The sequence below is a fragment of the Schistocerca serialis genome, chromosome 5 (genome assembly GCF_023864345.2).
Source record: "Schistocerca serialis cubense isolate TAMUIC-IGC-003099 chromosome 5, iqSchSeri2.2, whole genome shotgun sequence".
Lineage (NCBI taxonomy): Eukaryota > Metazoa > Arthropoda > Insecta > Orthoptera > Acrididae > Schistocerca > Schistocerca serialis.
In genome coordinates, this window is record NC_064642.1 from 566500478 (window position 1) to 566526905 (window position 26428).

General features: G+C 42.7%; 1 protein-coding gene across 1 annotated transcript; it reads right to left on the minus strand.

The window, feature by feature from the left end:
• On the minus strand, window positions 1-26174 carry LOC126480844 (putative defense protein). The gene is made up of 6 exons (XM_050104192.1): window positions 26016-26174; window positions 21019-21200; window positions 13235-13371; window positions 10856-10944; window positions 3848-3914; window positions 1-330 (listed from the first exon to the last, which is right to left on the minus strand). The coding sequence occupies exons 2-6, from the start codon at window positions 21197-21199 to the stop codon at window positions 325-327; spliced, it is 480 nt and encodes a 159-aa protein (XP_049960149.1). The 5' UTR covers window position 21200; window positions 26016-26174; the 3' UTR covers window positions 1-324.
• Window positions 26175-26428: the final 254 nt, after the last annotated feature.

Sequence of the window (26428 nt, forward strand, 5' to 3'; positions counted from 1 at the left end):
TTTAGTAGAGACTATATTTTATTTTCATAGCCTTAAGTACAGATTTTTGATGAGTGAATGTTAGGCAGATGCAGACATTCGTAAACCTCGACTTGCAATTAGCCAGTTCTTGGCTGAGGAAAGATAATCAGGAAGTGTCGTTTCCCGACGGTTGAGATTACTGTGTGGGAGACAGAAAGTGTCTCCTATGTCAGTATGACTGGTTGCTCTGTTAGCTGACTTCAAGAAGCGAGTAAAGCGATGATGCCAGTAGTATGTGATGTTTGTGATATTAATACTCTTCGTCGTAATCGGTTACTCTGTCTTCGTACAGCAACGGCGTTATTAGGTCTGTAAATAAAACAGAAATCTATTAATAAACGTACAATGTTCCTGCAGTATGGTTAGAGTTCTAACACTTACTTACTAACGTTTGTTCCAACTGTTCAATTATGTAATGGAAGACAAAGAAGAAGAAGAAGAAAGAGAACAATAAGAAGAGGAGAATGAGGAGGAGGAGGAGGAGGAGGAGGAATTGTTGTAGATGTCGAAGTGATGGCATGTTTTTGCTGAAGAGGATCTTCCTTGTTAGAAATGTCAAGATCAAACAGTCGTGCCTAGCAGTTGAAGGCTCTGAGGCAGAGCCTCCCCAAAATATATATTAAAAATTAATTTTAGTTATGTATTACGTAATTTATATTATCAGGAAACATTTCTAAAATTCTCAGAATGCATTTAAATAACTCAGCTGCGCGTATCAAGTGATGTTTATCAAAGTGGTAATAACTAGTCTCAAGGCTGAACCTTGAAAATCCGATTAGCTACATTTAGCAGAGGTTCGAGGGCGCTGATCCTGCAGGGGACAACTCTTATCGTCTACTAGAAGGCTCAGTAAACTGATTCTAAGGGATTTGTTGCATCTCGATATGATTTTTTTCGTTGCACTGATTGTAACCAAGGGGAATCAATAGAATAGATGAACCTTCACTCTCGAATCCCTGTCTCTGTGTCTCTTTACTGTAACTTGATGTGTTGTTAATGAGCATTTGATATTAATATTTTGCCGGTGTTAAAGGCATTTTTTGTTTGAGGCATTGGCGATTCTATTCACTACAGTAATTTCTAGTGGCTTAACGGCCTGATGCAAGTGTATCAATTGGGCGCCACTCCGCCGATTTCCGTATCCCTAACCTAGAACTGTAATACTACCTGGGAAAACGGGTGCGTTCCTCAAGAATCTTCACCACACTGAGAGGAGAAGGCTAGGTTAAGGAAACACCGAAAAATTTCTATGGTTCTGCCAGGATTGGATTCAGCGACATCTTTAGTCAGGAAAGCTGTTTATCGCTAGATGACCAGGTCCGACATCCAAGGTATGCTAGGTTTTTAAAGACTTCGCTATCGTCCACTAGGTCATCTGTCACCGCCTAGGAAGAGTTTCATGAAGGTATGACATACGGGCGTGAAACATGTGTCGTCACATGCAGTTGCTAACAAGTTTCTTTCTTACCAGCGGCGTTTGCTTGATAAAGTGCGTTGTTTAAGACAATTTAAGATACTGCTTGAAGTGCAGTTTAACGGATTTCGCAACTCTTGCGTCAGCACCGCTAAATACGCGTATTTTGACACATAAATAAAGGGAACAAACACATAGGTAGTGTTTTAGGACTATCCCCAGTATGGAAGCCAGAGCCGTGACAAAGATAGAATAAGGATAGTGGCAACGACAACTTCACTGCAAGAAATAATGTGCGTTTCAACTTTCACGATAGGAGTGAGAAATGAATGATAAGCTCCTCAATTGAGTTTCAGTACTATTATCGGTAAATTAAAACCGTATAGTTTTGCTGAGTGATGGGTTCAGTTGCCTAACTGTAACGGTTTTCTTTGATCACATGTATAGTCAGCTTTTGTCTGCGGATTGTTCTATCTTCGTAGTAGGCGACTGATGATTGCAAGCAGACTGAATTTGTGTGTGTGTGTGTGTGTGTGTGTGTGTGTGTGTGAGAGAGAGAGAGAGAGAGAGAGAGAGAGAGAGAGAGAGAGAGAGAGAGAAGAGTTGATGAAGAGACGCGTGAGACAGGGGAAGATACATCCGTGTGCCAGCATATAGCCTACTAATAGCACTAAGGGGACCACGGAGTGCGAACTTCTCATCTGGCAATCGGATCACTAACAGCGTCACAAACCCTCACTATATTGGGACATGCAGTGAGTTTTGGAGTTTAAACCACGGCGTGGTCCATAATTAGGTGATAAGCAAGTGTACGCTTCACCCTCTCTTAACATTATCAGTGATACGTCGCTTAAAATGTCTTTCATCTTAAGGATTCGATCAAGTTACCTTCATGAGGGGCATATGGGGTCACAGTAGATGTCACAGTCGTGAATTAATGATTTCATTTCATATTCACAGGCAAGTGTTTATGGAACGACATGCATCGAATCTCTTGGTAGTGATGAGCTACAATCTAATTCAACAAAAGCCAGAAACACGACAATTACAAATTTTTGTGATAATTGGCAATATAGTAGGAATATCTATCAAGTGAACATAGCGTAGTGCGGATGTCATCAATATCAAACCGATATAGCCGCATGATTTCGCTATATGACAGTGTGTTTACCTTTTTCGGCTGACACATAAAATTTTTTATTACGCTAATTATGCTCCACACTTACATATTTGTTTGCTAGTAATAGCAATTTGCTACTGCAAATGTAGATGTGGACATTCTAGCAAGAGGCACTTCGTGTGTTGATTAATATTGGAACACTGTGTGATCAGGATGTGAAATCGTAGGGCTAACATATCTGACTGTATGGGGACACAATTATGGGACAAGTGGCAGATCGGTTCAATAGTGTGGGAGGATGCTTCCAGTCAATTCGTTGAACGTTTACGCATTTAGAGCAATATTCATCTGCAGATAAGATCAGTGTATGAATGAGTAGTTTCCTTCGCATTTATCAGTTTTCCAAGCCACTGTGTTCATTTTATAGTAAACATAAAATTCTTATGTCATGTTGAATAATTATATGTAATTGCTAGTTCAGTTTCCATAAGGATGAACAAAAATTAACAATATTGTAGCAGAAAATAAAAACGGAAGAATTTCGTCTCTAAATGTGCGATAAATTGTTAATTTGCTGCGTTTCGTAGGCCCAAATTCGAAGTTTTTTGCTACATTTTCGTTTCGTCTTGTTAGGAATTAATTTCGCAGAGCCGCTGCACCATAATTTATTAAAACAGAGATCCACAAATGCAATAAAATGCAGTTCACAACACCAGAAGCAATTGTAGCTATACCTTCTGTCCCTGTAGCAAAAAAGCGACGTTTCAGCTGTAATACCTGTCGCAAATAAGCGAAATGTCATTCAGATTATCTTTTCAAAGCTTTGAAACAAGCTCTTTCAAAATACGGAATCTAAATTGATGATATGCCTATGAAACACATGTATAAAATTAGTGGAACTTAACGAAGGACATCTGTTAGTTTTAATGATGTGATTACACTCAAAATCAGCGGCAATAATTCTGTTCTGTATGTCTGAATGCTCACTACATAGATATTCCTACTCTTAATTAGTGAAGCTCATTTTATAGCTTATAATGACCAAATGAAAGAAACAATAGACTTTTATAAAGTTCCCATAGTATATCACACAGTATCCTCATAAAAAATTACCATCGTAATTTTTAAACACGAAAAATGCAGCAGATTTGTTAGATGGGAGGTATAACTATGCCTTTTTCTAACTACGAGCTAAACAAAATATGTGCTAGAGATTAGATAGAATGGTAGTAAGTGATTTGGACTTAAAGGTAGATGGCTGATGAAATATGGCAAAGCTGCAGGATACCTACACGGACGGTGATTGGAGCTGACTCGACGCCGACCCAGAACTCGGTGAAAGACTTCACGATCGTAGCCCTGCAACAGAAGGTAAACACGTCAGGAACTGCTACAGGTCTTGCAGCGCCGTAAGGGAGACCATACTGAAAATTAACTTTCTGGAAAGTGGTCAGATGACTCCACAAACTAGGACATGACAACGAAAAGGGAAGCAAATCCCATACAAATTATCCTGAAAACCGAGACAGAGATCAATGTAGCTCTTTTTCCTTTAAAATCTAAACTATGACTTCAGACCAAATACGGAGTCCAACATAGCACCTGAGCGGAGTGCAGTATGCAAACTAGATATGATACGGGAAACAAAAACATTAATAACCATAATGGAATTTTAACCTCTGTTCCCGTGCTTGCAGAAAATGACAGTGAATTAAAGATAGTCTGCATTTTACAAGAGCGCAGCTGTTTTGTTTTGTTTAATATTCAAACATGTTTCACCACATTTGCGGCACCCTCGGTAGGTTTTCTTCTTTTATTTTTTCTGTAATATATACACACAAATTTTATATAGGGTAGAAGTATGTTGACATGAGATTTTGTTGTTGTTCAGGTTGCAGATATAATTTCTTTTTACGTTATGTGCGCCCTGTGGCTGCAAACATAAATCAGCAATTAATCAAAACTAATACAAAATATCATCTGCAGCACAAGGATGTTAGGGGAACGTCTTGATTCCACTTCGATTTAGATTATAGCCTTTAAACTATTGCCATACACACGACGTTGCCTAAAGGGATCGCAACCCCTCAGACGCTGATGCATTACGGAGTTGCATAAGTACAAGGCGTTGCCTTCTCAGACTGCGTCGATCACAACGAGGACTGCAGGACAAGCGCCACCAGAGGTCCTCCGTGGCAGGGACCTATTTCCTCCGCCGTGACACTTGTTCCGAACTGGAACGGCGAGATATCCTCCGCGCCCCGGCTGTACAGAGCGGCAGTTCGCTCCACCGGAGCTCTGGGCCAATTCATGCAGCGGCTCTTAGCAGCCCATCAGCCTGGTCGAAAGCCACCGCCGCGGAACCTACGACATTCCAGCGAAATCCGAGGCATGCCTGTGGGCCAACTACACCGAATATGAATGTAGTTAAGGCTAACTGGCCATTGACCTTTTTCTGTACGGATCCACACGTATTGCCCGAACTCCTACGGAACGCGGAAAGATTGTCTGCCGCGAGTAATAAGTGTAATGGGCAGGTGCACTACGAATGTAGTGTGTGGACATTAAGTTGGGAATGTGTGTCTCACGGGGAGCGTGCAAGAGATAAATCCCTGCAGTCGCACTATCCTCTGTGACATCGGTGGCTCAGATTGATAGAGCGTCTGGCATGTAAGCAGGTGATCCCAGGTTCGAGTCCCGGTCGGGCATACATTTTCAACTGTCTCCGTCGATATATTAACGCCTGTCCACAGCGTAGGGTCTTGATTTCATTATCATTTCAACCAAGCCAAATGCTCAAACTCCGTCGTTAGGGATTATCAGTGACACAGTCTTCACATCCCATTACGTTTACTCATATGTGCTCCAGGCCTGTTACTGTCTGAGAAGTTGTATTATTTTTTATTGAGAAGAGTTTTTCCATTGTTATTAAATCTCTCTACTGTGGTCGTAATAACCTCTTTTTTTTGTTTGCCTGTGTCTTATTATGGCTTACCAAACATCTCCCATGGGAGATACAGCCTATACACTATGAGATGAAAATTATCCGGACACCCCCAAAAACATACGTTTTTCGTATTAGGTGTATTGTGCTGCCACATACTGCCAGGTACTCCCTATCAGCGTCCTCAGTAGTCATTAGACATCGTGAGATAGCAGAATGGGGCGCTCCGCAGAACTCACGGACTTCGAACGTGGTCATGGGATTGGGTGTCACTTGTGTCATACGTCTGTACGCGAGATTTCCACACTCCTAAACATCCCTAGGTCCACTGTTTCCGATTTGATAATGAAGTGGAAACGTGAAGGGACACGTACAGCACAAAAGCGTACAGGCTGACCTTGTCTGTCGACTGACAGAGACCGCCGACTGTTGAAGAGGGTCGTAATGTGTAAAAGGCAGACATCTATCCAACGGTCACATATTAATTTCAAACTGCATCAGGATACGCTGCAAGTACTATGACAGTTAGGCGGGAGGTGAGAAAAGTTGGATTTAGTAGTCGAGCGGGTGATCATAAGCCACACATCACTCTGGTAAATGCCAAACGACGCCTCGCTTGGTGTAAGGACATAAACATTGGACGATTGAACAGTGAAAAAACGTTGTGTGGAGTGACGAATCATGGTACACGATGTGGCGATCCAATGGTACGGTGTGGATGTGGCGAATACCCAGTGACCCTCATCTGCCAGTGTGTAGTGACACCAGCAAAATTCGGAGGCGGTAGTGATATGGTGTGGTCGTGTTTTTCATGGAGGGGGCTTGCACCCCTTGTTGTTTTGCGTGGCACTATCACAGCACAGGCCTATATTAATGTTTTAAGTACCTTCTTGCTTCCCACTGTTGAACAATTCGCGGATGGCAACTGCATCCTTTAACACGATCGAGCACCTGTTCATAATACACAACCTGTGGGGGAGTGGTTAAACGTCAATAACATCCCTGTAATGGACTGGCCTGCACAGAGTCCTGAGCTGAATCCTAGAGAACACATTTGGGATGTTTTGTAACCTCAACTTCGTGCCAGGCCGCACCCCTCAGTGCAGCACTCCGTGAATAATGGGCTGCCATTCCCCAAGAAACCTTCCAGCACCTGATTGAACGTATGCCTGCGTAAGTGGAAGCTATCATGAAGGTTAAGGGTGGGCTAACAGCATACTGAATTCCAGCATTACCGATGGAGGGCGCCACGACCTTGTAAGTCATTTTCAGCCAGGTGTCTTTTCAGCCAGGTGTCCTGATACTTTTGATCACACAGTGTATATTCCGGCGAAATATGTCTGTTCATTAACTCTCTCCATTTCTGTAGTAATCTTCTCCTGAGCTGTTTTTTTTCTTTTTAATGTGGTTGTTAGGATTTTTTTAAATGACGTTTGTTCCTGTTCATTTCAAACACAAGAGCATAAACGACAAATTTAGCAGCCAAACAGGAACCAGTACTGTTCAGTACAGCGTAACTACAGCGTCAAAGAAGTGGCATGTTAACTGTTTTACGGGAACATATAGTTTAAAGGCTATCAGCTAAACAAAAATGGAATACAGACGTTACCCCTGTGTTGCTTATGACATGCTCTATTAATTTAGAGTTTTGGTTGATTACAGTTGCAGCCACACGGCACACACAATGTAAACCGATGCTTAAGTTCATATGCAATCTAAACAACAAAATATGATGTCAACAGATACCTAACCTACATAAAATACATTGTATATACACTGTGATGACAAGTCTTGGATATTATCTAATGTCGTGTTGGACCTGCTTTTGACCTGCATAGTGCAGCAACTCAACTTGGCATGGACTCAACAAGTGGTTGGAAGTCCCCTGAAGAAATATTGAGCCATGCTGCCTCTATAGCCGTCCATAATTGCGAAAGTGTTGCCGGTGCACGAACTGATCTCTCGATTATGTCGCATAAATGTGCGATGTGGTTCAGTCGGGCGATCTGAGTGACCATATCATTCGCTCGAATTGTCCAGAATCTTCTTCAAACCAATCGCGAACACTTGTCATCCATAAAAATTCCGTTGTGGTTTCGGAACATGAAGCCCATGAATGGCTGCAAACGATCTCCATGTAGCCTAACATAACCATTTCCAGCCAACGATCGGTTCAGTTGGATTACATTTGAACCCTACCATTAGCTTTTACCAACTGAAATCGGGTCTCATCTGATCAGGCCACAGTTTTTCAATTGTCTAGCGTCCAACCGATATAGTCATGAGCTCAGGAGAGGCGTTGCAGACGATGTCGTGCTGTTACCGAGGGCACTGGTGTCGGTCGTCCACTTCAAAAGCCCCTTAAGGCCAAATTTCGTAGCACTGTCCTAACTGATACGTTCGTCGTACGCCCCACACTGATTTCTGTTGTTATTTCACGCAGTGTTGCTTGTCTGATAGCACTAACAACTCTATGCAAACGCTGCTGCTCTCGGTCGTTAAGTGAAGGCCTCAGCCGCTGCATTGTCCGTGCTGGGAGATAATTTCTGAAATGCGGTATTCTCGGTACACTCTTGACACTGTGGATCTCGGAATACTGAATTCCCTAACGATTTCAGAAATGGAATGCCCCATGCGTCTAGCCCTAACTAGTATTCTTCGTTCAAAGTCTGTTAATCCCGTCGCGCGTCCGTAGTCACGTCGGAAACCTTTTCACGTTAATCACCTGGTTACAAATGACAGCTCGGCCACTGCACTGCCCTTTTATACCTTGTGTACGCGACACTACGGCCATATGTGGATATCGCTATCCCATGACTTTTGTCGCTTCAGTGTATTTCAGAAACAATAAAAGAAAAAAGAAAACTATTGAGGGTGCCAAAACTGTAGTGAAACAAATGGTTCAAATGGCTCTGAGCACTATGGAACTTAACATCTATGGTCATCAGTCCCCTAGAACTTAGAACTACTTAAACTTAACTAACCTAAGGACAGCACACAACACCCAGTCATCACGAGGCAGAGAAAATCCCTGACCCCACCGGGAAGCGAACCCGGGAACCCGGGCGTGGGAAGCGAGAACGCTACCGCACGACCACGAGCTGCGGACTCGTGAAACATGTTTGAAGATTAAACAAAATAAAAAAGTTGTATTCTCGCAAGAAGGCTTGCTACCTTCACTTCGTTATTACGAACATATTGTAACTATCAAGAACAGTGCAGTTACATTTACATCTGCGTTTACGCTCCCTAGAAGACTTTCCAAGTACGGCCGAAGGTGCTTTGCATGTGATTGTCATTCCACCCTTTCCTGATACAGTCGTGAACGGTGAGCGGGAAGGCGGGCTGTAGGTGAAGTTCCGTGTGAGATCACTTAGAAAGGACGGAAAGGTCTCTGTGCGCCCTACAACTGTCCACTGATAACAATGAGGATTAGGCAACATTAATTACGTTTTGATTTGCCATTGTATTATTCGTAGTTAATAGTTTTGCTTATTTTTCGTCAGAAACTTATACCTTTTTTTCAAATACAAATCATACTGTGTAAGTAATTAACTAACTGCAGAGTACACACGGTCCCTAGCCCGTAGAGACAAGCGCTTTTAGCAACAACTGTTCGTCATATGTTGCCTCATGTCAGACATCAATGCACATCAGTGTACGAATGTTGTAACAGATTGCAAACAACATCGTTATAAACCGGCTCATGGGATATAATGGCGGAGCAAATTTTTTCAGCAATCACTTCTCAGCAAACCTAATAATGAAACGGTTTCTACATTCCTAGATGAAACTGTACGCTTTGTCCTTGATGCGCCACCGCTCAAATAAGCTTCCCCTATTAAAAATGTACACTGACAGTTTTTGAGCGCTGTACACGGTATTGAACTGTACGAGTAGGTCACACATACACTACTGGCCATTAAAATTACCACACCAAGAAGAATTGCAGATAATAAACTGGTATTCATTGAACAAATATATTATACTACAATTGACGCGTGATTACATTTTCACGCAATTTCGGTGCATAGATCCTGAGAAATCAGTACCCAGAATAACCACGTCTGGCCGTAATAACGGCCTTGATACGCCTGGGCATTGAGTCAAACAGAGCTTGGATGGCGTGTACATCCTGCCCATGGAGCTTCAACACGATACCACAGTTCCTCACGAGTAGTGACTGGCGTATTGTGACGAGACAGTTGCTCAGCCACCATTGACCAGACGTTCTCAATTGGTGAGAGATCTGGAGAATGTGCTGGCCAGGGCAGCAGTCGAACATTTTCTGTATCCAGAAAGGCCCGTACAGGACCTGCAACATGCGGTCGTGTATTATCCTACTGAAATGTAGGGTTTTGCAGGGATCGAATGAAGGGTAGAGCCATGGGTCGTAACACATCTGAAATGTAACGTCCACTGTTCAAAGTGCCGTCAATACGAACAAGAGGTGACCGAGACGTGTAACCAGTGGCACCCCATACCATCACGCCAGGTGATACGCCAGTATGGCGATGACGAATACACGCTTCCAATGTGCGTTCAACGCGATGTCGCCAAACACGGATGCGACCATCATGATGCTTTAAACAGAACCTGGATTCATCCGAAAAAATGACGTTTTGCCATTCGTGCACCCAGGTTCGTCGTTGAGTACACCATCGCTCGCGCTCCTGTCTGTGATGCAGCGTCAAGGGTAACCGCAGCCATGGTCTCCGAGCTGATAGTCCATGCTGCCGCAAACGTCGTCGAACTGTTCGTGCAGATGGTTGTTGTCTTGCAAACGTCCCCATCTGTTGATTCAGGGATCGAGACGTCTCTGCACGATCCGTTACAGCCATGCGGGTAAGATGCCTGTCATCTCGACTGCTAGTGATACGAGGACGTTGGGATCCACCACGGCGTGCCGTATTACCCTCCTGAACCCACCGATTCCATATTCTGCTAACAGTCATTGGATCTCGACCAACGCGAGCAGCAATGTCACGATACGATAAACCGCAATAGCGATAGGCTACAATCCGACCTTTATCAAAGTCGGAAACGTGATGGTACGCATTTCCCCTCCTTATACGAGGCATCACAACAACGTTTCACCAGGCAACGCCGGTCAACTGCTGTTTGTGTATGAGAAATCGGTTGGAAACTTTCCTCATGTCAGCACGTTGTAGGTGTCGCCACCGGCGCCAACCTTGTGTGAATGCTGTGAAAAGCTAATCATTTGCATATCACAGCATCTTCTTCCTGTCGGTTGAATTTCGCGTCTGTAGCACGTCATCTTCGTGGTGTAGTAATTTTAATGGCCACTAGTGTAATATACGGAATATGAAAATAATTCATACATGGTCGGTCTCACCTGAAGGCAACCTGGGCGTTGATTTGTGATGCCTTCCACTCAACTTCTGCCTCTTTAGTTCCCCTGCGTGAGTTGTACGAGAAGGCGTTCTGAAAGGAAATAAGGAAGTCACACAGTTGTCCACTACAAATTTTCAACGAAAAGAAGAAGAAAATAAGCTATAGTGTATATTACTCAAGTTTTAAAATTATGAAGATGCGCAATGAATATCAAAGGCGTATACAGAATGATTACCTTGTATAATACTTTCTTCATGAAGTTAATGCAAAATGAAAGATTCTTATACTTCAGAGGTAAAATAAAGCTTTATAGACGAAGCAAGGAGGATGTAAGAACCAGACCAGCAGAGCCAAAGTGGGAGTTGTTCACTAAATGAAGTTTACTAGTTTCAAACACGTGCCTTAATTTGTAGAAGAAATTTCTAAGCATGTACGTTCGGAGCAGAGCATCCTATGGGAATGAACGACAGATTCTGGGGAACCTGGAAAATTTGAGAATCGAAGCGTCTGAGGTGTAGTGTTACAGAAGGTTGCTAAAAAGTAAGTGGACTACTAATAAGACAGGGAATGCGAAGGTCGTCCGCAGAATCGACGAGAAAAGCAGTATATGGAAAACGCTGACTAGAAGATGTGACACGACTATAGGACACGTGTTATGACCTTATGGAAGTTGCATAATACTAAAGGGAGCTGTAGAAGGCGACAATAGTAGGTGGAGGGATAGAAAGTAATACATCCAACAACTAACCGAGAATCTCAGGTGTAGGTGTTAGTCTCCGATGAGGAAGAGGAAGTTGAGGGGGTTTGCATCGAACTAATCACAAGACTGACGACAAAAAATAAAATTATCTAACAGAGGTGGTGATTACGTACAATGTCACACATCAACCAGAAGTCACCGGTTAGCTGTGCACTACTGACTTTGGAGACTGTGCACTTCTGACTTCGACACTGGGGACTGGTACGTTGTATCATTCGTATAAGCAAAATGTCACACGATCTGAAGAGAATGTGAAATGTATAGTGGAACTCTGGGGGCAAAACGGGATAACTGTGACTTGGTCCGGAGTGCGACTTGTAAGTTAACGGTTGTTCTTCGCGTTACCAGTCGCGTTTTTTCAACTTATGGTGAATGTAAAGGTAGGAAAATCCGTTAATCCCTAATTGCACGCCCTTAAATGATATGTAATCTTAAAATGCGTGCCTTTCCGTATATTTCAGTTACGCAACACGTTAAATCCGCCTGTTATTACGCTCCATAAGAGTTGTTGACCTGAAATGTGCACTTGGGGCAGAACATTACATGGCAGACTGGGACAGTATCCCGTTGGGTCCCGTCATTTTTTGATGCAAATACATTTCAAACTACATATGCCTTTTTTTTCTTCCTTTTCCAGGTGGTGTGAACTTACATTAGAAATACTAATGGACAGAAATTGAATAGTAAATCAATAGAAATTGCAGTTTCAACCGCATTATATTCAGAAATGGGAGTTTTAAAAGCAGCTAACAAGTTTAACGTACCCAAATCAACGTTGGAAAGATACGTTCGTAAAGCAAAGAATATTCACAGCTATAGTGCTGACAAATCAGATGGAAAATTTAAAAATTTGTTCACTGCAGAACAAGTAGACAAGCTGATGACATATATGAAGTCAACGGAGAGAAGATGTTTTAGTCCAACGATAAAACACCTCATTGACATATCATTAGCCTATCGGCTAGTACAAATAAATGGTTTGCCACACATATTTGACAAACAAACGTGTCTAGCATAGCAGGATGGGTTATAAGATTTATTACTATGTATCCATTCGCAAGCCGGAAAATACATCTACTGCACGAGCGACGATATTGAATAAAGTAACAGTATATTGGTATTAAGCAACAAAAATAATTGTACATTTTTTCGTAATGATGTTAAAATATTTTCTTCTTATTAACATTTTTTTAATATTCCTTATTCATAAGTATAACTTGTGAATTACACAACTTTGTTTTAATTTTAAGATGTTTTTCCTGATAATAACAACGATTGAGCAATAATTTCATAAAAAAATTACCTTATCCCATTCTCCTAAGTAGGTGGGGCAGAACGGGAAATACGCAACCATTTCTTTAAAAGAACGTAAGAAATACATAACATACGGTTAAGGTGATTTTCAACTAAAGTACGGTACAGGATGATTTTCGACACCTTGAAGAAGTGTTTTTTGTGGTCCTTTATTTTAAACATCCCGTCCGCCCCGTGTTACCCTAGTTTATAATGAGTAACGATATCGACAGCGAAATGATGGCAATTATTTGTGGTTGTTTGCGTATGTGCTCCAGGAAGAAATGATTCCCGTAAGTAGTGCAACAGTAACCAGGCATTACTCACTTTCTGTCCGGACGGGCAGCCAAAGACGCCGGCCCTGCAGCCTTGTCCGCTGGGGACCAGGAACTCCCCCACCGGCTGCTCCCCGTTCCCTGCCTGCAGGTACACGCTGTGGAAGTTCTCGCTGCCAGATATGCGCACTGCAAGCACAACAGTACCAGCTGTAAGAGGTGCCAGCTAGCTATCACCGTCACAGGACACGTTACAAAGAATCTGCGTCATTTACTTTAACACTATAGTGCAGTTATCCACTGCGGTGGACAGATGTTAATGTCGCGTCTTCGGCGTTTTTAATCAGTCCTGAGGCTCCAAATGTAAGCAGTCCACTCAAGCGGATACTTCCTGCTGATGCTATGCCCTGCATCCATTTGCCGTCTTTCTAGAGACTGCCCCAAACTGAAATCCTATCACTTGCAATGAAACTTCATAAACTGAAGCGCCAATGAAACTGGTATACGCGTGTGTATTCAAATACAGAGGTATGCAAACAGTCACAGTACGGCGCTACGGTCGGCAACGCCTATGTCAGACAAAAAGTGTCTGACGTAGCTGTTAGATCGGTTACTGCTGCTACAATGGTAGGTTATCAAGAATTAAGAGCGTAGAAACGTACTGTTACAGTCAACGCACGGGCGGTGGAACACAGTATCTCCGAGGTAGCGATCAAGTGGGGATTTTCCCGTACGATCATTTCAATACCGTGAATATCAGGAACCTGGTAAGACATCAAATCTCCGACATCCTGCAAGAACGGGACCAGCGACAACTGAAGAGAATCGTTCAACGTGACAGAAGTGCAACCTTTCCGCAAATTTCTGCAGATTTCAATGGCGGGCCATCAACAAATGTCTCCGTGTGAACCACGCAACGAAATATCATCGATATGGGTCTTCGGAGCCAAATGCCCAGTCGTGTGCCCTTGATGACTGCACGACACAGTTTTACGCCTCGCCTGACCCCGTCAACACCGACATTGGACTCTTGATGCCTGGAAACATGTTGCCTGGTCGGGCGAGCCTCGTTTCAAAGTGTATCGAGCGGATGGACGTGTACGGGTATGGAGACAATCTCCATAGACCCTAATACGTCTAGATACGACACTAACAGGTGACACGTACATAAACATTCTGTCTGATCACCTGCATCCATTCATATCCACTGTGCATTCCGACGGACTTGGTCAATTCCAGCTGGACAATGCGACACCCCAGACGTCCAGAATTGCTACAGCGTGGCTCCAGCCAGGAACATTCTTCTGAGTTTAAAAATTTCCTCTGGCCACCAAACTCCCCAGATGTGAACATTATTGAGCATATCCTGGATGCGCTGCAACATGGTCTTGAGAACAGATCTCTCTTCCCCCCTACCCCCCCCCCTTATACTCTTACTGATTTATGGGCAGCCTTGAAGGATTCATGGCGTCCGTTGGCTCCAGCACGTCGCGTTGCGGCACTTCTTCGTGCCCATGGGGCCCTACAGGATATTAGGCAGGTGTACCAGTTTCTTTGGCTCCTCGCTGTATTTCCGTAAGTGCAAAGTCAAACATCCTCCAACAAGACTCGAGGACATAATCCCTAAACGAATTATCGACTACCAGTTTCACCCCAACAACTACCTGTGTCCCTTTAGCATAGCTAAAGTAACTGTCCGATTCGTCTCAGTAATGCTGCCAAATGTGCAACCCTTCCAACTTTCTCACACGCTATACCAAATTTCCGTAGCTGTCCAATCTGTCCTCCACTGAACTTTAACTGCCACCTATTCCTACAACCAGATAGACTTTAGCTTGAACCACCTATCCATCCTAATTACCCGATCCACTCCCACGTTCTGCTCGAGAATCCGTTTTGACGTGGATACAACAAACAACTACACCCCTCTGATTTCCAAATGACACCTATAACCTTTCATTTTGTCATCCGTACCCTTTCTTTCCCAACCCACTCAATGAAGGTCCCAGTTCGTGCTTCTGCTTAATTCAATTCCACCTACTGTTTGACTCCAACACCCCATCTATTTCGATCCGTTCCACGTAAACATACACTTCCTTGCACGCAAAAAAATCTACATCAGTTCCACCGTTACCAGGAGCCTTCACATCATTTCCATGAGTCATGAATCAACACACATAATTAAGATCTTAATAAATATTTCATCACTATTGTTCACGTTTTAAAAACAAAAACGTATTTTGTTCGTTTGTAAACACTGTGGTTGAAGAGACAATCTGTTATACCGCTGCCAGCACAAACAAAAAAGAAAAAAAAAATCGTGGCGTCGTGGCATTTTTTCACATATAGAAATCACATCCTTGTGAACGGAAAAAACAAAATTAAAGAACATCTCGTCAGATAGCCAAATATACTCGTAGGGTGTCCCAAGAGGAATGGTCAGTATTCAGTGATATGACAGTAACGATCATTCTAAGCAAAAAAGTCTACTGAACAATAGCTATACAATGGTTACCTTAAGAGCAGTGAGCACTAATTCAGTAGAAGAGATGTGTTTCACAGTAACGGAGGCAAATGTTTTCTAGACAATTTTTTTCTTCTTATGGTCCTCCAAAAATGTGGAAAGCAAAAAGCTTTCAGCAGAAGAGATTTGTTCCCCAGTATCGAAGACAAAGTAACGCTCACAACCAGTAAAGTATGCATTTTAGAACCCATGTTTGCTAGACTTTGTTGCTTCGAAAAGTGGTTCAAATGGCTCTGAGCACTATGCGACCTAACTTCTGAGGTCATCAGTCACCTAAAACTTAGAACTAATTAAACCAAACTAACCTAAGGACATCACACACATCCATGCCCGAGGCAGGATTCGAACCTGGGACTGTAGCGGTCGCTCGACTCCAGACTGTAGCGCCTAGAACCGCACGGCCACTCCGGCCGGCCTGTTGCTTCGAAATGAATACTGTCCATCCCTACTGGGACACGCTACACTGTAAATGTCACATGGGAGAATCATTCGGCTTCAGTCCAGAATCAACTATTAGCATCTGGTTTGGAAACGGATAAAATAGTAGGATGTTTACTCCAAAGAGTGACTGTGGTAGCACGTTCGAGCATCTCGCAATGATTTGGAAGAAAGTAGTAGTACATTTTCTCATTGAATGTACAGCCGATGACATCTTACTTGAGGAGATTAACTGAATCCATATAAGCCAGTATTATCTTCAAGTATCTTTTTTAATTCGATGTGGAGGTGGATAAATAATTGTGTAGTTACTCTTATCAGACCTTCCTGCACATGAATGAGACTAATACATGAACAGTAGCTTATATTTACTGAAACAACTCTAGTGTTTTGCAAGTGTTTCTGAGCGTAATAAATGTTGCTAAAGCTCTCGAGCGTTGCATCGGGTGGTGCTGCTAGGACTTCGAGTTATTTCGATAGAGCAGCATCTTCGGGAGATGACGCTGACTCCTCTACGGACTTCCAACCACAGTCAATATCATTGCCTTTAAGCTTCTGGGATAGAGTTTTGCCAAAATGCTGAAAAATTTAGCGAAAGCGTCCTCAAGGAGCTTCGGTAACAACGTTATAAGAAAATTCTGTCTCTTTAGTTAATGATGTAATGAATATAGTTAATGATGTAATTAATATAGTTACGAATCTACTGTGAAGCTGTGATTACTGTGTCTAGTAGCCTGAACAACTGTCTACAGTTCGACAGGCATGTTTTTCTTGCACTTATTCCAAAACATTATCACGTATAGCGTTTAGCAATGAAGCGCACAAACTATTCAACTTTCTTATACATAAAACGCGGAAGTTAAAATCATGCACACAGTAAAAACGCTTGAATTTTAGCCTTTAATGGCTTCAATATGCGATTTTTAATTAATGTTCTTATCAGCAAACACCCAAGGAAAAATTTTGAACGTTTTATTTTACGTATTGTTGTGCTGAGGCTGTAATAGCACTAGCTTCTACGGAACTATGCGAACTTTGTTTCTTCCGTTTCTCTTTTTTACGGTAAGTGGTACCACCATTTACAGAAAATCGGTCAACAACCTTGTCACATACTTCATTTATCATTCCTTTTGCATGCACATCTCTGAAGGATCTTGATCATAATGTTTGCGGCGTCAAAACCGATTAATTATTTCTGATTATTACGTAACACATTTACATATAAGAAGAATACATAACTGGTATTGCAGAACGCTGTGGCAATTTTTCATTAGTCGGAAATTTTTGCCTTAGTAGGGAGTCGACCATTGCGCAAACTCGTCGCGTTGCCTAACGTGGAATTAGAGTCCTGAAGTTAAATGTAAACTACCAGTTATTAATCGTGCGTGCATTGGCTAAAAAATTAAATTTCCAAAGTTGGATAGCCAAACGCGTTAGGCGCATCACCATCAGTTTCTGTTGTTGATAAATGATAACATTTTGTTGTCATGAGGAACAATACTGGATAAGTTATCTTGTTAAGTGTATTCTGCATGTGATCGACGCCTCTCTCGAAAATGGTTGCAGTCATATCGATCCCCAATGGATAAACAATGGAAAACTGTGCGTGCAGAAGTTTAGGCTATTTGGATCGACGTACCGCATCAACATGGACTGCAGCAAGACGTTCAGATCATTCCAATTGCACACTTACTCGAATGCGTAAGTAAAAGACGGAAAACTACGGAAAATAATTTTCAGATAGTGGAGCGGTTATTACAGTTCAGGAAAAACGCGGTAGATTACTCATGAGAACACGACGAAAAATGTGCTCGGTCCTAAGTTATTCGATGAGAAGCTTAGAAGTAAGTAACGTTAAAACACAAAAAATAATATTAGGAGCACTTAAGACATAAATTAGTTTTTTTAATAAATTTTCCTTAACTCTCTTTCCCTCTCTCTCTCTCTCTTTCTCTCTTTCTTTCTCTCTCTCTCTCTCTCTCTCTCTCTCTCTTTCTCTCTCTCTCTCTCTCTCTTTCTCACACACACACACACACACACACACACACACACACACACACACACACACACACACACACACAGAGAGAGAGAGAGAGAGAGAGAGAGAGAGAGGCAGGTTGAAGAAATAAACAGTAAAATGTATCTCTGTCTCCACTGAAATGTATTTTAAAACCGCTTTTAGTTCCGTATATTCCGTCCGGTATTTTTGAACCACCGCAGACCATCATAATAATAGTGTCTCTGTAAACAGAAAATAGCAAGAACCACTTCTTGCTGTTGGAATATGGATGATGAAAGCACTGGTCTGTGCCCCGACTGCACGATCTCCTTCCCTGCTCATCCACTATACTCTGAGCACGCACAGCTCTGCCATCATTTACTACTCACTGTAAGATAATAACTGCCCGGTGAGCCAAAAACAACAGAAAATGTAAGACTTGATACATTCAAAAACTATTGCCCATAGTGGAAGGTCATCTCAGTGGAACGTGGAGCAAGATATAAGGCCGCTAATAATGCTGTATTAACCGTCAAGAATGCCGTGACGGGAGAAATGTCACGTAAAATTAATTTTAGATACGATTTTAACAACTTTACCTCCATTTTGTACTTGGATGTTGGAGTCCTGCATGATTGAAAACCCTGCGCACCTGCACTGTCAACATTTCAGGGCGTAATTCAAACGCGCCGATGCAGACGACATACGTCAAATGGTACAATGAAGATGAACATAATTAATTCATTATCAGTATTACTGAAACACGGGCATGGCGGACATGATAACAGTAACCCGAAATCAGGTTTTAAACTGTAAAACGTTCCCAAGGGCAGATGCGAACTCTGGCAGTAATTTATGGGTAATGAACTGCAGATTAAAATTGAACAAAGACCAAAAAGGAAATTAAGGAGATGAGTTCTGGATAATTAGGAACCAGAAGTTGTTGAGAGATTCAGAACGAGCATTAGGCACGTTTTTTCGAAACTAGACACATTCACGTTGACTAGACACATTCATGTTGACTGTGTATTGAAATATCAAGAATCAATATCATCGCATAAAAGATGAAAACGTGCTCTGTTGAAATATTTCGATTTTAGTGACAATTCGACGGACTGCCCCAAGCCTTAGAATCTAGCACTCTGGACTCTGAATCCAGAGTCGGTGGATCCTTCGGTTATTCCAGTATTATAACTTTTCCGTCACTTTCGCACTGCCACTGTCTCCTTCTCTCTCAGCATGAAAAGCACGAATTTGTTTCGCATGCCAAAATTTTTGGGAAAATTTATAAAGGTGCTTAAGGAAGGTTGAATGAGGCAGCTTGTGCTCCACTTTTCACCCATAGTCGTCTAAACAGGAGCATTTTCACCTTTTGTGCGCTTCGATAGGAGCATTTTTCGGCTGCTTCCGCTCTTTTTCCTGCGACAGCAGAGCAAGTCACTCATATGAAAAGAACTTTATGGATCACTAAAATTTTGGTAGTTTACTTATGTGAAATTGAAATAACGCAAACCTAATTTTACACCTCAGATAGGATTTTACGAGCACAAACATTTGCATGTACTTCAGTAGCACAATAAGGGGTTCTCAGAACCCTTCTGATCACAACGGAGACAGTTTACAGGACAGTCCTCCGTGATAGGTCACTTTATAATCTACGTTTTGGGTGACTTTGAACTCTGTATCTCGGAAACGGATAAAGATATCAAGAAAATTTTCAAGGATTGGTATTGGGTTCTTAGAAACATATCATACAAGTTTCAGCCATTTGCTGCCTATAGCCGTCTGGACACCGTGGCTCGGATTTGGCACGAAAATTGGTAAAAATATCTTGCCAGAATTAGATTTTCACTCTGCAGCGGAGTGTACGCTGATATGAAACTTCCTGGCAGATTAAAACTGTGTGCCGGACCGAGTTCGACTCTCAGTCGGGCACACAGTTTTAATCTGCCAGGAAATTTCATATCGGCACACACTCCGCTGCGGAGTGAAAATCTCATTCTGGAAACATCCCCCAGGCTGTGGCTAAGCCATGTGTCCGCAGTATCCTTTCTTTCAGGAGTGCTAGTTCTGCAACGTTCGCAGGAGAGCATCTGTAAAGTTTAGAAGGTAGGAGACGAGATACTGGCAGAAGTAAAGCTGTGAGGACCGGGCGTGAGTCGTGCTTCGGTTGCTCAGATGGTAGAGCACTTGCCCGCGAAAGGCAAAGGTCCGGAGTTCGAGTCTCGGTCCTGCACACAGTTTTAACTTGCCAGGAAGTTTCAAAAATACCTTGGTTGGAGATTTGCTAATGAACCGTCCTTGGACTAATGGTGCCCTATTAAGCCCCCCAAGGCCCACCGTAGACCACATCAAATGCAAAAAGAACCACCGGTTTGCCACATTTGTGTAAGCAGGAAGAAGTGTGATAATGTCCATACTTTGACCCTCTACTGTAGGATAGTGACTCTGTGACGATCCTTTTGTTGGATATGCAAATGGTCCCTAGCGCAAGACCTCTCCAAAATACCTGATCGTATCTTTCTATCAGCAATAGAACCTGAGTTGTGAGCCCCAGAAGAATCCCGATTTTATGCGTGGCATTTTGGAAAATATTAGGTAGTTCATGCTGTCACATGCATACCAGTTTCAGTTAATCTTCTCAAGCAAACTGTCATCGAATACTCATACAATTAGAAAACGTATTACTATTTACACACAAGTTTCTACTAACTATTTACCGTGTACCTGTATTAAAACAATGATGGTTGTGTGGCCCTCACGAAATGGTTTCGGAGTTTGCTACCCACTGGGTTAGTCAATCATACCAGAAGAACTTGGCGCTTTCACTGATGAAGCGTTGTGTTTGTGAAAAAGCAGATGTGCAGCCGCTCACCTTTAACGGTGCCTCCCGCGTTGACGGTGGTCGGCGTCACAGTTATGGTGTAGGGCGACGGCTTTGTGCTGGGCTGGGCGTCCCCGAAGATGGGCAGCGTATCGACGCACGCTGTGGCAGACAGCGGCGCGGGCAGCACGGCGAGCGCAAGCAGCATCACGGTGGCCGGCAACAGGTTCATCCTGCAAACGGACGCCCGTTACCTGGGCGCTGCTGCCCCTCACCTTCAACGCGACGCGGAACCACACTAGTCGCAATGACAACAGGGTGCTAAGGCTTTGGAGATCTGTACATCGTGTAGAACTGGCACCGAACGGTCGTGTTGTAACACCCCACCCGTCACCCCAGGTAACTGACAAACAGATCAACAGACAGTGCAAAACTGCCGCAATGTCGGATAACGCAAAGAAAGTGATAAGGCCCCGTGACTCCTGATTGAACTGCGGTGGCAGAGTTGACATTAATTGATTCAGAATTGATCCCTTTTAATTAAAAAGGGGTGCACATTGATGTTATATTCAGCTATTGAACACCAGATGTAAATGTTGAACATGAAATTAATTAAGAAAGTGACTTGGGATTTCAACTACTTGATTGAAAACAGATGCAGTCGATTAGCACAGATTTATTTTAACTCACGACCTTCAATCATCACATTACATGACTCTCCTATCAGGCAGTGGTAATAAATTGCGTTTGCATGGAGTAAAGCGCGATAAATCAAAAGTAATTCCTATCGACTGACCCAGGCGTAATGCGAAGTGCGAGAAGAATTCTACAATACGCGGCCCATGAAACCCTCGTGGAAACTTTGCCGACGTGATCCAACAAATTAATCAGTGGCCAGAGCGGGCACAATATCACCGAATACAGCGTGGCGGAGCGGCGTCGTTATGCGGACGTCGGCCGACCACGTGGTGCTCCAAGGCTGCGCTCGTCTATTCACTTCTAGCTATCTTGCTCAGTACATAGCTGAAAGAAAACTTTCTATCTTCAAGCTCAATCGTTCCGTTTGCTGTGTCCTAAACTGCAGAGATGCCCACTCTCTCTCAGGTAAGCTGAGTAAAGAACGCCACGTCCGCACTCTAGGCAAGCTGGGAACGGAAGACCCCTACAGAGACTTCTCCCAGTCCGCTCTTCGCCTCGGTTTCCCCTCCAGCAAAATCACTTACGCCAATTGCAGCGCAAGTCGCGTTAATTATGCGTTGCTTCCCAGCACCGACCAATGTCTGCTCTGGGAAGTGAACAAATGCCCACAGAATTTCCCTTCCTCTCAACTTCTCCTATTTAGCTTCTCCCAGGCCACCCATCAAGGTTAGCGTCTGCACAAACACCAATTTTACCGGAATTCTGACTCCCAGGAGTGTACTTCAAATTCCTTGGTCCTACGTTCCCATCGGAGGCTGGCGTATTTCATTCTGTCACTCTTCACCTGATTTACTTCAGACTCTGCAGACCGTGAATTCAGCGTGAAGTTCCTATAGTCAAGAACACGCATATTTTGACCTCTGTTGACCGCTCCACCATAGCTTTCTCGCATGTTTCACTGAAAACGGGACAACGGACATTTATCGACAGGTGTACAAGTTCTCCGTCTGCTTCCCGGTACACCACATGGGGTCAACCACCCACTCACTGTCACTCATCTTAAGGCAACTGGAGGCCGCACCCCATTACCGCTATCTCAGAGCTTGAGCCGCCCTAAGCTGCCTATTGTCGCTTCCCTTTGCCTCTCCCCCGCCGGCCATGGTGGTCAACTCGAATACTTCCCTGGGATAAACTAGCCTCCAGTAAATCGACGTATTTCCACAAAGTTTTCATGTCCTGTGAATTACTTTAAAACCATCACCCAACAATTATTCCAATACGTCCATACTATCTACAAGATGCAGTGTGCCTTGTCAGTCATTTTTGTTCAGCCCTACTGTTCGCTCAACGTGAGTTAGGTGATTTTTAATGACTTCATGTAAGGAGCATAGTTCTTGCCATCTTACAATGTGACCCTCTAACAGCAGATGTTAGTCACGGCAGTGGATGTGGTGTGTACATTCCAGTCGGTTGTATGAAACCAGTGCAGTAACATGGTTTGATGAAGAGACTAGACTGAATGGCAGAAAGGAACTGTCTCGGTTGGATGTGTTCGTGACCACACCGTGAATGAAACTGCCTGATTTTGATGGTGTGTTAACGCAAACTGTCCCAAGTGGTGCAATGGAACTGATCAGTGACATACTTTTTCTTCAACCTACTTTTCGATACATTTAATAAAATCACTACCCAACCCACTAACATTCTTTACACTTCACGTAATTTTGATTTTTATTTACAATCAAACAAACGGTGAAGGATTGTTTCATTTGAGGCACTGAGAACCATATGAGCCCAAAGCGCAAACTTTTGAGAGAAAAATAGATATTTGTGAAAATCAAATTTGTACGCAAGCCACCATTCTCATAGGCTGCACTTGTTTTTTAACCAAGTGTAAACATCCTTTATCTCCAATAGAAAATAATGTACCTACTATATGTTATGAAATTTTAATTAATATTTAGGACTATTGTTATTAATATAATCCACAAAATGTTCATGTATAGACTGTTGGCAATACTGCCTTTTTAACTGTTGTATAGTTTGTAATTAATGTGAAACTAGAATCAGAACATAAAGAACAACACTAAATACACCACCCACGCAATTACGACCCATCCCAGCCCTTCAGAGCCTTCGTTATCATCATTTTCATTAAGCACATCCTCCGGCTTGAGGTTCAGATAAAACCGTCTGTTCAATTCAGGCATGAAATCTAGTGGTTTTGTTAATTCTATGTGTTTTAAGCTTGATCTAGTAGTATTGTTATGTCTTTGTGTTTCAAGGTCGAAATTTGCCTTTCACTTACGTTGGTGGGCACTAGGTTTCGTAAGACATCTACAAACTGTGGGGAAATAACAAATTGTGGTCTCCCTCGATGTGACTTAAGGTCAGTGGCAGCTTTTCACGAGTCCAGTGAAGAATGTGTTACTTTAAACGACAATTCATGGACATTCTGTTGAAAACTTCATCATTGTAAAATTTCTGAAATGTACATTGTTACCACGAACATCATCTCATGGTTTGGTAATGACGGTGGTGACACCCTAGAGATTTTAAAATCCCCAGCATCAGTTTTACAGACTGGAATGCTGAAACCATGGAAAGTAACGTTATGGTGGGTCATTGGTTCAAGAGATTCCAGCTTTTTGAAGAAATGGGCATCAGTGTAGCCAGTGAGCGTTCCCAAAACAATGAAAACTTGTGCTTAGGGCCCATATGGTAGTGAATATCAGAGAAAGCAGTGAGACTTTTCGTAAATGTTCATACATACGGTGTAGCTGAACAGCGCTGGTAAAGCTGGTTCATCGTGAGATCAATAGATGTCAGGACTTGTATGCATGCTACAATCTCAAAATCCACCAACTCCTGACTCCATATGGAACCATTGTGCACAGCGACTACATATTACTATACGGAAGGATAGAAACACAACAATCAGTCGCAATTCCATTAGTTTTCTTATTAATCTTACATATACAGATTTCAGCTATAAATAGCCATCTTCAGTGCATTTGAGCGATTTGTAATCCAACGAACTCCCCGCTGTACGCGACACCAATAAAGTCGTATGGTGACATGCATTTCTGGGAGTTTGTTGGATTATGACTCACTCATATGCACTGAAGATAGGTGTTTATAGCTGAAATCTGTATACGTAAGAACAATAAAGAACCAATGCGATTGCGACTGATTGCTGTGTTCCTATTCTTCCTTATAACCTCAAAACTGGCGGTGATGTGCTTTAGTCCCTTATGGTACTCAGTTCCACGTTTACATTCAATTATGAAAACGTGCGATATCCAGTTATTTCAGACCGAAAACTAAAACATTAAAAATTTGTGTAAAACATACATTTATAAGTTTTGAAAATAGCTGAAATAATAATAATTACTATTATTATTTCATAACTTTTTGGTGAGCATTTGAAAACATTTGTAAAGTAAATTATCTAATTTATTAATCAAATATTAGTTTATCTTTGCATGTATAGATCGATATTAAAATATATCTTTATGTAGCGAGATACTATTCGCTAATCTTTGTCTAATTCTTGGTGCGTTTAATAGCAGTTCTAAGTTAGAAAAGCTGGGCCTTGTAAGTGTCTATTTTGAAAAGGGCGTTACTTGATAAAGTGTCTGGAGGCAAACATTTATACTGCGTGATTCAAATGTCACACCCGATAGGTTTAATGCAACACACTATGCCTTCAAATACCATGCGGAAGATTTTCATATTCTCTCGCTCGGTATATGCAAACTATTAGTCCTGCAGAAAGAAATTAATAGAAAACTAAATTTAATGTAGTCAAATTTTGTATTTAGACACGTTTTCGCTGGAGGCCGTAATTTCTAATAACTCCTGAAAAACGTACAAAAATCGCTATCAAACACGTTTTTCTTGAATAACTCGAAAATCGTGGCCTCCAGGGAGAATGTATCCCATTACAACACTTAACTACATTAAATTTCCTACAAAAACGTTCTGTTCATTTTTTATGTAGGACTAATAGTTTTGCGCGTAACGCGGGGGAGAATATGAAAATCTCGTTTGTGGTTTTTGATGGCTCTGCACTTTGCATAAAACCTACAGGTAGGGGCAGCTGAGTCTCTCTGTATTAAAGGCCTGTAAATCTTTATTTGGGTAATGTATAGTGTTCTTGTAAATAAAGTAATGAGTAGTGGAAATCCTGAAGACGAAAAAACTAGAACTAATCATTCAGAGGTTTAGACGTAACCTCGAAAACCTTGTAGCTCTACTTGACATGTGCAGCAGTGCTGGGGGAACGGAGAGAGCACCAGTAACAAATCAGCACGCCAGGTTTGTTGGACGCAACCAGGTCGCCAAAACTTACTGTGCGAGGAAAAGATGTAAAGAGGTGGCGAGGAGCGGCGGCGGAGGTGACTGACCTGCTAGACTGAGAGTAGTTCGCCGGTGGCCAAGGCAGACGGTGCAGACGACGTGCGTTGCCGATGGCTGCGACAGCACGCCTTTATACACGCGGACCCCGCACTGCGGGTTCTTCCCGCGGGGACTCACCGCGGGACTTGGCGACAACAAACAGCAAATAAAGGCGGGTTCTCTTCCTCCTACTCCTCGTCCTACTCCGCCCGATGGCAGGAGGTCGTCCCCCACCACCAGCAACTCTGCGCCGCTGCCGATCTGCCTCACTGGGGCCACGGCCAGTGCCCTAGCAGCATCGGAACCATCCAAGCAACAAGTTTCATACTATGTATTCCACACCACCACGTCGTGACGTCCTTGCGTTCTGTCCACCACGTATTCGTTTTTAACTCGCGACGCGAAGACTGCTATAGTAGTA